Source organism: Antechinus flavipes, chromosome 4, assembly GCF_016432865.1.
Source record: "Antechinus flavipes isolate AdamAnt ecotype Samford, QLD, Australia chromosome 4, AdamAnt_v2, whole genome shotgun sequence".
Taxonomy (NCBI): Eukaryota; Metazoa; Chordata; class Mammalia; order Dasyuromorphia; family Dasyuridae; genus Antechinus; species Antechinus flavipes.
Window position 1 is genome coordinate 348,141,848 of NC_067401.1, and position 12,067 is coordinate 348,153,914.

A 12,067-nucleotide genomic window follows, 5' to 3' on the forward strand; every position below is an offset into this window, starting at 1 on the left:
TTATATATAATAGAGTTAACAATGTAACATAACTATAATGTATATCATGTGTTACATGTGATTTTATTTATAGATTAAATAAGTGTACATAAGAATAAGAATACACAAGGTAGGAGGGGATAAGGCTATACCAAGTATGTAGAACTATTTGTCAAGGCCCTTCTTCCCCTGTAATATTATATGTAATATCCTTATGTGACATATGTGTGATATAGATATATGTTTAAAAGACATTTAAGATAAGTTAAAAGACATACAGATGAAGAAATAGCTATTTGCCCGTAGTGCTGTGAAGATATTGCCAAGGTAAAAATAAAGGCTTGAAAGGAATTTCTTTAGCTTATTATTTAATTTATTATTTAAATCACTTATAAATATTTAATAAACATTTAATTTAATGTAAATATTTAATAAATGTCATTTATTAAAATGAAACAAATATTGCTTCCATTTCTAAAACAATGAAACTTATTACAGAAATTTTCAGGAGATCATTTGTAATGCAATCAGTGGAAGCAATTGGGCTGAGAAGCAGGGAACAATGGTTTTTAGACCCTGGATACCAACTAGAATCTTCCTCTGGAGTCATAACCTAAGGGGAGGCTATTTTATTAGAGTCTGGAGTCCTGCTCTTGAGAGAGGTTCCACTAGGAGGCAAATTGAAAGCAAGCATGCTACCTTTTGGCCTTCTCTGAGCCAGGGTGTTAGGGCAAGGAACCAGCCAAGCTCTGTCAGACTAGACTGTGCTGAAATCAGCTGCTTGTTCATCTCTCGGTTTCATGTCTCAGGCTGAAGTATCTGGTTGCGGAGCCCTGGGATGTTCAGTTTCATTGAAGAATATCTTTCTCTTTCTGTTTTCTTGCGGCTATAGACGATTTACATGGATGATGGCGTGTCGTCTTTTGTCCAAATCAGAGGCTCAGTTCCATTGTTTTGGGAGCAACCAGGACTTCAGGTAAATAATGAGGCAATTTCTTGATCCTTCATTTTATCTACCCTTTCATCTAACCTGTTTGCTTCTCCAACAGACAAAAAAACCTTTTGGTATCATCTTTTCTTACTTTTCTCTTGATCTAAAATATCTCTGCGTCAGTGTATTAAACTAAATTTTCTTGGATCTATAAAAGATTGCATAGGTAAAAATGTATATAGTCCATGCATGTAAATATCCATATGAAAGAATTGCTCTATAATTCCTTATTACAAAATTCTTTCTGATGAACAGAAAACATTGAAATGCCTTTTCTGCTATTTAAGTGGACAGTCATGCATTCTGTCTTGGATGTTATGGAATAGGTCCTAAGTGCAAACGCAAGTCTAAATTCCAATTTTTCCAAAACAACAATTAGACTTTTGCTTTTCTTAATGGTTATAACTTAATATCCAGAGCGACAGTGAGAGGTCTCTTTTAACCATTTCTTATAGGTCTTACACTGACATATCCTGGATCTAAGGTGAGGGGGCTTTCAGATCTGTATGAGAATTTCATACTCATCTTTCCTATGATTACTAAAAATACACACTGTCATTTGAAACTTTAGCCACTGACCGATCCCCGAGATATTTCAGTTATGTCTATCTCCCTGGAAGAGATCTGTGTGTGTGATGGTAGGCTCCAAGAACACTTTGCTCATCGATGACATGACATTCTGACTTGTTCATTGAGCTCTCTATTCAGGTGGATGCTGAACCAGACTAATTTGGGATCTCAACAGGAAAGGGGAAATGATCAATAATGGAAAGACTGAATATCCTGTGGAAATTAGATTGAAAAATTTGGACAGTGGTGATGAAATCTTCTGGCTATTAGGTTTCATCTTAAAGTCTCTCTCTCTCTTTTTTTTTTTTTTTTTTAATAACTTTTTATTGATAGAACGCATACCAGGGTAATTTTTTACAGCATTATCCCTTGCATTCACTTCTGTTCCGATTTTTCGCCTCCCTCCCTCCACCCCTTTCCCCAGATGGCAAGCAGTCCTTTACATGTTGAATAGGTTACAGTATATCCTAGATACAATATATGTGTGCAGAATCGAACAGTTTTCTTGTTGCACAGGGAGAATTGAATTCAGAAGGTATAAATAACCCGGGAAGGAAAACAAAAATGCAAGCAGTTTATATTCGTTTCCCAATGTTCTTTCTCTGAGTGTAGCTGCTTCTGTCCATCTTTGATCAATTAAGGCTCTCTTTATCGAAGAGATCCACTTCCATCAGAATACATCCTCAAACAGTATCGTTGTTGAGGTATATAATGATCTCCTGGTTCTGCTCATTTCACTCAGCATCAGTTCATGTAAGTCTCGCCAGTCCTCTCTGTATTCATCCTGCTGGTCATTCCTTACAGAACAATAATATTCCATAACATTCATATATCACAATTTACTCAACCATTCTCCAATTGATGGACATCCTTTCATTTTCCAGCTTCTAGCCACTACAAACAGGGCTGCCACAAACATTAAAGTCTCTTCTAATCCAATCTCCTACATAATGCAGGAATCTTCATAGTAGCAGCATCCCTAACTCAAGGTCATCCAGGCTCTGCTTAAAGACTTCTGGTCTTGAAGACTTTCTCATGACAGAAAACTTACTACTTTGTGAGGCAATCTATTTCAGTGCTAGCTACAACCATTATATGATTTTCCATATAATTAAAGGGAAATTTACACATGTTGATTCAATTTTGTTCTCTGGAATTACACAGAATATTCAGTTTTTTACATTAAAGCTTTTATAATCTTTAAAGATTCTTTTAATTATGTTGTTATTATTTTTATCATCATCATCATCATTACTCTGCCTTATTCAGGCTAAATGTTCTTATCTCCTTTAGCTGTATTATAGTGTAGACCCAATAATTTGTCAATATTACTTTGAAAATGTGGTGTACAGATTTGAATGCCAATAGTTCAATGCAGGTGGACTAGCACAGAATAAAATGGTCTGTGCTCTTTCTTCATGTAAACATTGTAAGCAGACAACTATCAGCTTTGATTCTTAAGTTTGTGATGACTAATTCCCCTTTCTCTCCATGAATCTTCAAAATAACTTCTGAAGGTTTCATAGAACCCTAGAATTGGAAGAGAATTTAGAAGTCTGTTTTAGTCTAAACCTATCCTGAATCTTGGTACAGCATTCCTATCAAATGATTATCCACTTTTAGCAGAACTCATTAGCTTTCTCCTTAAAACAAAACAAAGATAAAAATATTTTGTTGATGCCTTTTAGCTTTATTTCAGTCATTTCTCACCCCCCTCACACTCCTTCAAACTTGCAATATAAATACTAACAGTACAGAAGAAAATGCTGTCCTACAGTTCAGCCACCTCTCTGTTTCGTTATCTCTTCCAGGACCTTCATTGCTTTTTCCATTCCTCAGAGTTCAGTTTCCTTTTAGTGACCTATTTACTTACATAATTGTAGTCATTAACTGTAGTGTTCAATCTTGCTTCTGCTCATTTGCTCTACACCAATTTATACAAACCTTTCCATATTTCTTTGAATTCCTCATATTTGTCATTTCTATCAGCACAGTAATACTATATAACTTTCATATACCATGATTTTTTTCTACCATTATCCAATTATTGGTTATATATTTCTAGTTCTTTGCTACTATGATACATTCATTATGATGATTGTTTTTGTATTGGAGTTATATTTATACCTTTAGTTTCCATGTCTGATAGATTTTTGAGTCAAAGAATATGGTATTTTTTTGTCCCTTTTCTTGAATAATTCCAAATTGAAATCCAGAATGAATTTAGCTGCTTAATAGTTTCACGAATGATGCATGAATCTCTTTGTACAGCCCTTCCAGTATTGACTGTCTTGATATTTTTATTCATATGTCAGAGTAAAACTTCAAAATTGTTTGTTTCTGTAAAAAAAAAAAAATTGTAAGATTGTTTTTAAGTAATTTGGAATTTGTTTTTAGGGGAATATTTGTAGCTAGCAAATCTTTTGAAAATAGTATTCTTAGATCACATTCAGTGAAAAATAGCTTAGTGTTATATCCCCCATATATATTTAATGTATTTAATTCTCACAGTGTAAGTCTTAGAGTGTCAATTTCTTATATATTTTGGATGTCAGACTTTTATCGGTTATATTTTATGCAAATGTTTTTCTACTCCCACTTCTTGAATTCAAGTGTCTTCACTGATTCTTATTTATGAAAAAGCATTCAAAGTATGTAGTAAAAATTGTCTGTTTTCTTTTATAATGTACCCCTTGTTTGGTTAAGAATTCTTCTCTAATGGGAAGTCACCAGCTTTTTTTTTTTTAATTTATTTTATTTGTCTTTACAATGAAATCATTTCAATCCATCCACCCCCATATTTAACCCTCCCTTGTAACAAAGAAAAACATTTGATATAAAAAGTTTCTCTAACAAACTCATTCTCTTGAAAGAACCTATTCCATTTCTAGATAACTGTAATTACTAAGTTCTTTCTTATATTGAATCAAAAATCTACCTATTCTTATCTGAAAGCCCTTTATGTACTTGAAGATAATTAGTACATTCCATTGCCACCCTTTCTTTCTCTCCTCTAAGCCCCCAAGACTTCTCTTCTCCAAAGTATTAGTGACTCAGTTAATAAACATTGCTGCACAAGAAAAATCATATCATTAGGTGAAAGAAAAAACAAAACAAAAAGAAGTGAAAATACTATACTTTGAGGTTATGTGCAATTCTTTTAAGCATTATTTCCATATTTGTTCTCCCTTCTTAATAGTCATATAACCAAAGACCATGAGAGATGGATGAGCTCTCTAAATCTCAGCTTCCTCATTTTAATATCTGTAGTACCAAGAGGGTCCTTGTTAGGGTCAAATGAGGTCATGCATTTAAGACATTTTCCAACCTTAAAGTGCTACATAATTGGCCGATTACATCATCATCAGTGACTATAAGATGATCCCTAAAAATTACCCTACAGATGAGGAGTGTACCTCATATATTTCCAGTCTCCTCCTTGGCAGACACATTTATCACGTTCTTTGTTCATCTGCTCTGTAAGTAATGGTCGAACATTGCATTCCACCAGCATTCATCCACAAGTCCCACTCCTAATTCCTGACATCTGTCACTTCTACAGAAATGTGGTCACACTCACTTGTTTCTCCACTCATAGGAACTACAAAAGGAGTCCACATCTCTCCCTCTTCTAGTTACTCAGTTTCCTCTTTTTTAACATATTGCCACTTTCATTCAATTAGTCAATTAGTTTTTTTTAAAAAAATGTGTGTCAAGCTTTAGGTGAGGTGCTGGGGATATGTCCTTAAAATTGACATGGTCTTTGCCTCCAAAGATTCTCATGGTGAACTTTTAATTCCACAAGAAGCTGTATTTTAATACTTCTGTTGGTGTTTCTAACGACCACATCAGCTTGTGTGATCGCCAAGTCATGAGATTGATAACCAAGTTATGGTTACAGTTAGCAGTCAATCAACAAGCATTTATTAAGAGCTTAATCTGCATCAGGCTCAAAACCCCTGAGGTCAATTCCCCTCATTTTGTCTTTATGGACTTGGATTTCTGAATGGAAGTGGGAGCTGGATTTGTGATTTCATTCATTATCAGAAACTTCTAGGAAGGAAGCTCCTTTTACCAATACTGTACCTTGCTGATCTGGAGACTTGTCTGGACCACTGACCACTGAGATGCTAAGTAACTTGCCCACAACCACACTTAGCATGGAACTGGGTTCAACCTAAAACTTTGAGAAATACTGTTTCTTACTTCAACTTTTAATAGGAATAAACTGAACATTTATCTCTATTGTGTTCTACCTTGCTCTGTTAAAATGTCATTCTTTGATATGGCATGAAGGTGACCATGGGTTCTTGGGAGCCGTGCCAGTGGACTATAAACTCCAACAGTTAAAAAGGCTTTGAGAACAGGCTCAGTGTGACATTTATCATCCACATAACCTCATAGATAAATTCCAGGAGGCTCATTGCCAAAACGTTGGTTAACAAGTGATGTGTTTTATTTTTTAGCCACAGTAGCTTATCTTCTAAGCTGCAAAAAAATGTTATTATGTACATAGATAAAGGGAATATATACATTTTAGAACTTTGAAAGAATTAAATCATTAGCCTGTAATCCCTACTACTGGGGAGGCTAAGGTGAGTCACTTGAGCTGTAGAGTTCTGAGTTATAGTAGGGATAGAAGTAATTAGGGTGATTAATACAAAGACAGGAACCAATATAGTGAGCCTCCAAGCCAGAGGGTCCACCAGGCTGCCTAAGGAGAAACAAATTGGCTTAGGTCAGAAATGGAGCATGACAAAGCTTCCATGCCAGTCAGCAGTGGATGTGGACTTATGAGAGACCGCTGCATTTCAGGCTACCTGAGATAGGGAGACCCATTCTCTCTCTCTCTCTCTCGCTCTCGCTCTCGCTCTCGCTCTCTCTCTCTCTCTCTGTCTCTCTCTCTCTCTCTCTCTCTCTGTCTGTCTCTCTCTCTCTCTGTCTGTGTGTGTCTCTCTCTGTGTATGTCTCTCTCTGTCTCTGTGTGTCTCTCTGTCTCTCTTTCTGTCTCTGTCTCTCTGTCTCTGTCTCTCTCTCTGTCTCTCTTTGTCTCTGTCTCTCTCTCTTTCTCTTCTCTCAGTGAAATTAGTAAAGTTTTCATTGTATTTTATGTAGCTCAACATTCTAGTCTATTGATATCTTTTAGGAATCTGATTCTATAATTTATTATTATCTTTCCCATTTTAGTGTCATCAAATTTTTTTTTTGATTAAAAATACCATCTGTCTTCAAATAATGGATAAAAATGTTAGGCAAGTTCATCTGCATGTCCCTGGAGGCCTCCCTTCAGGTAGATATCAAGATATCTTTAGCATTGTTAATTCCAGTGCAAAAATGTATATTTGTGGGAAGGGACCACCAAGTAAGCAAAAACTTACTTTGTCAAGATTAAATTTCTTAGGTATTGGTCCTAAAGTGATTAGAACATAATAGTTAGTTAGCTTATGATGTGCATAGCACTATCCCAAGTACTACCAAGTACTAGGTCTACTAAGAAAAATAAAACAGTTCCTGTGTTTGGGAAGCTTGCCATCTAATGGCTCCATCCTGCAAATAACTGTGAATAAATAAGCCCTATACAGGATAAGTGGAAAATAATCTATCCTAGAATTAAAGGAGCTTAGAAAAGGCTTGCTATAGAAGGTTGGGATAATAAGCACCCAATGAATAAATTTTACTTTAGAAGTAATGAAAAATCATTATCGGCGTAATGGCCAGATTTGGTCTCAGAGAAAAAAGATGAGAAAATGAGTTATGTTCCTTTTCTTGAAGAGGTTATGGATAATGGTTTGCCCATGCTGACCATGGAAGCTGTGTTGCTTGGTTCTGCTCAGTGGTACTTCCTTGCCATGGCAGGATGCTCCCTCTGGGGGACAGGTTTGCAGAGGGAGGACATCCATCTGAGAATACTTGTCATGCAAAAAAGCCAAGGGCATCAGCAAAACTTAAAAGAAAGAAGAAACCCTACCTAGTCCTAATTCCTAAATATGATCCATATTCACTGAATGATGAGACATTCTTTGAATGTGGCCATCTGAAATTTTAGGCCTGAAAGTCAATTTTGGCTTTTTTTCATTCTTTTCTGGACAGATCCCTCTTTCAGCTTATAGGTGATGATGAGAAGCCAAGCTAGGATCTTTACCTCAATTCATCTTGCATTTTCTGAGTCTGTGAGGAGACATACCTTGGAGAAACATCATTAGTCCTGTCCATTGTATGTGAATGTGTTTCTATATATTCTGCCTTAGAAGTTGTACTTTTAAAGCACAATTTTAGAATTATGCTATGGCATCTTCTTCTAATAGTCATGGGCTTTTAATAACTGCATCTGAACCATGAAGACTAGAGGGAAAAGTAACCGCACATGTTAATGGATTTTTCAGGTTATAAATAGCCTCAGAAGAGTTTTGCTTTCAAAAATTCATCTCTGTTTTGGATTGGATTATTTGCTTGCATATTTTATTTGGCTTTTTATAGACTAGTCAAAAAAATCATTACCTTTCTTGTCATTTTAGAAAACCTATCAATGACTAAATACATATGTCACAAGTTCAAGTAAAAACAAGGGTTGGAGCAAATTAAATATGGATTAAATATAGTGACTGTGATGATTATATCCTCATTACTGCCTCCTTTTGTTGTTTACATTTTATTCTTTTGTATTGGTATATGTTTTTTTAATTCCCTTGACTGTAAAGCATTAGCCTAGAGCAGCTACTCTCAAACTTTTTGGTGCCAGGACCCCTTCATATCATTAAAAATTATTCAGGACCCCAAAGAGCTTTTGTTTATGTGGGTTATATCCATCTAGATCTACCATATTAGAAATTAAAACTTCTTAGTGTTGTTATGAAAATAGTTTCAACTACAGATGCTCTGAAAGTGTTTTTAGGAGCTCCAGTGATCCTTTTGAGAACCACTGGGCTATTTAGGTAAGCTGAAATTAAAAAAATTTGGCACCCATAGTTAAAATGTTTTATTTAAAGTGACAAGCAAGAATAGAAATGACACACATAGTGACATCTTTATCAAACACACTGTCAAAGATTGGGGCCTATTTGATTTTAAATATCTTTTTATATTCCTTTCTCCACCCATTATGATGGCAAAGCAGGGAGATAGAATAGAAATAGCCAGGGAGGTTTTAGGAAAACCAAAACAGAGACAAGGCTAATAAGAGAAAAAGAATTCAGAAATGGAACTAAAGGCAATGAAGTGCATTGACAAAAAGGACTGGGTATGGAGCCAAGGGATCTTGCTGTTAATTTTCTCTGTGACTTTGGGCAGTGTAGTAAGAGTTCAAGAGTGACCAAACTACTGTTAGATGTACTCTGTTGTATTTATCAAGGTAAAGATCATTCTTGGCTGGAGGGGCCAGATTTAGCCCACAGGCCACTATTTGCTGACCCCGATAGAGTGATTGGATATGGAAGACCTGAATTCAAATTCTGCCTCAGAAATTGTCTAGTAGTATTACCTTGAGAAGTCATTAACCCTCTCTGTAAAAGGAGAGGGACTGAGCTCATTGACCTCTGAAGTCTCTTCCTGCTCAAAATTTATGGTTGCCATAAGTGATGCAATAGTACCAAAAGATTTTTTGATATGGCCAGGAGTTTGTATGTAAGAATCCACTTTGTCTAACTTACTAGTATGTTTGTTGAGAGCATTAGAGACTCTGAGCATCTTGTTAAAGTAATTTCTTCAGAGTTTGAGAAGTGAGTAATGGGCCAAATATATAGTTGGTTGAATAGAAAGGAGAGTAGGGGCTGGGAATAGAGAGGAAGAAGGAAACTAAAAAAGAAGCAGCAGTCACTGTTCCCTTAGGTGAGTGCCAGCAGTAACCTAATTCCAGGATGCACGCTGAAACCCCAGGCTTGAGGTCACATGGTATGGAGTGAGAGGACAGCAGGGACCTTAAGGTGACGAGAGCACACAGAGAGTTCATTCTCTGTTTTGAAATGGGGCAGACTGGGACTGGGGCTGGACTCGCAGGTGAGTGCATAAGAAAAGACAGAATGTGGGAGCCAGAGAGGTGGGACTGACTACAAAATGAAAGCCTGAGATTATTGATGTAAAAAACTTTTTTATAAACTAAAATGTGTTATACAAACCTGAGTTGTCTTTTGTTTCATTGGAGATCTTGGGTTCCTTATTTTCATCGACTAGAATTCAGCTCCAACTTTGAGCTTGAACTTTCTCGTGGTTTTTGCTTCTTCTAGATTTAATAATGCCTTGATTCCATGCCCTTGCAGTTTAGGGACATAGGGGAAAAGTAATCTGATGCCTACGGTTTAGGGATTTAGGAACCTCTTCCTCCTGTTGGGATTCAAATATTTCTCAGCTTCCTGGATACTACAATTTTAGGTCATTCTACCTTCCCTAACTTTGCCTTGTCATCTGAGAGAGTATTGGTATGACCTCGGGATTTAGTTGTTGTTTTGCTTTTAAATTGTGAAATAGAAAAACTCTACTCTGGCTGTCCAATCAGAGGATCTGGATTGAAATCCTTTTCCTAGTGCTTAGCCACTTTTTTTTTGGTTTTAGGTAAGTCACTTCATCTCGGTTTCTTCAATTGTAAAATGATCGGGTTGGCCCCCAAAGTGCACTCTAGCTTTATTTAAATCTGTGATCTTCTGGTCCTTTGTTTGGGATGCAGGGAGAGAAAAAACATTGAGCTCTAAAGCAAGATAGATTATTTTTCCTCTCACTTCTTTCGTGTTGGAGTTCTGAGTGATAACTGCTGTTGACTGTGTCCATGTGGAAGTGGTTGGAGACTTCCCTTCCTGAGTTCATTTTTAGAGTAGGAGTGGAGAAAATATGTAAAGCAAAGGCGGACAAACTTAAAAGGGCTCTTTTCCCTGTAGTTCATTCTCCGGTCAGCTATTAGACTGACCTTCCCAAAGCCTCCATGTCTTCCACCAGAACCCCTCTCAGCCTGGCCCCTGATTCCCCTTCCAGTCTTATCACACCTTATTCCTGCTCCTCATACATAGCATTCCGTCTCCTGACTCCAGGCATTTATCTTCCCCATCTCATCTGCATCTCTGAGCCAGGCTGGCTTCTTTCAAGTCTCAATTAAAGAAGACTTTTTTGTTTGTTTGTTCCTCAATCGTACCTTCCTTTTAAGATTATCTCCAATTTATCCTGTATGTGTGGTTGGTATGGAGTTGCTTACATATTATATCTCCCATTAAGAGTTGCTACTCCTTTATAACAAGAAATTAGTTTTTAGTTTTGTGTTTATTTTTGAGCCTTTTTTTTTTTTTTTAGCTTTTCCCTGTATCTGTGGCCCTTAATAAATGCTTGTTTATTTATTTATTTATTTGTTTAGCATCTCCCCACAATATTTGGTACAGTGCTTGGCACTGTGTATGATTGTAATAATAGGATTCCAGGCAGAGTTGTTACCTGCAGATTGGATCAAGATAATAGGTTTGCATCCATAATGCTCATTACTGATTGTTTAAAAGATGTCATAATTTGGGGGGGGGGGGGGAAATCTAGCAAGGTAATTCACAGATCTACAGTAAATCTCTCTCTCTCTCTCTCTCTCTCTCTCTCTCTTTATATATGTGTGTGTGTATGTGTGTATAGATTTCCTTCTATCTCTACATATAATTTATATATACATTCACATGTGTATGTCCTGTCATATATACTTAGACACACATCCCAATCCCTGAAATCCTAATTAGTTTTTAATGTTTCATATCTTACTATGCCTCCATGAAAAAGAGTTCTAAATTAAAAAAAATTAGGCAGTAAAATTGCATCTAATCCTCCATTCTGTAAGGGAAGTAGAGATTTGACAGACTAACACGAAAAACCAGCTCTTTTTTTGAATGCTTTGTGAAGAAGATATCTTGTCATGTCCTCCTAAGATGGAAGGAAGAAGGAAGGAATGAGAAAGCTCTGGTCCAATATAGTGATAGGATTTCTTACTCTTAAGCTCCAGAGACATGAAGCAACTCCTTAGATTGCATAATGAAATAGGATTTCTCTTTTCTACGTTAACCATAAAAGACTTTGAAACTAAATACTTGAATTTGGTGATAGCCATTAGTTCATTTCTTTAGCTATGTTTTGTTGGTATTCAGAAAACAAAAACATGATAGTTAATAGGCAATTGGATAATTTTGGCCTAGGTCTTATTCAACTTCTCACCTTTGGCCCAGAAATATCTCTGTTCACAGGTCTGTTTCCATAGCTACCATCTATCTTTGTACTCAGTGGCATTCTGGGAATGGTGACTTAAGGGGCCTTTATGACCAGGAACATAAAGAAATTTCCTCAATAATTTCTAAATATATTGATCAGAAAATAATATTGTGGTTTGGTGGAAGAGATATTAAAAAATAAATAAATAAAAAGAACCTTTCCTTCAGGGAATTTACATTCTTATTGTTTGGTGGAAGAGATATTAAAAAATAAATAAATAAAAAGAACCTTTCCTTCAGGGAATTTACATTCTTATTGAACTTTTACAGTTTGTCTTTTATTATAATTATTGGTGCATTTCTACTAAAG

The 12,067-nt window shown here is 36.1% G+C and overlaps 1 protein-coding gene across 1 annotated transcript in view; it reads left to right on the top strand.

The window, feature by feature from the left end:
- Positions 1-12,067, top strand: part of SYNJ2 (synaptojanin 2) — a 134,190-nt gene that overhangs the window by 60,463 nt on the left and 61,660 nt on the right. The window contains exon 5 of the mRNA XM_051998026.1: positions 872-955. Coding sequence (XP_051853986.1) covers positions 872-955 — 84 coding nt within the window. The remainder of the gene's footprint in view (positions 1-871; positions 956-12,067) is intronic.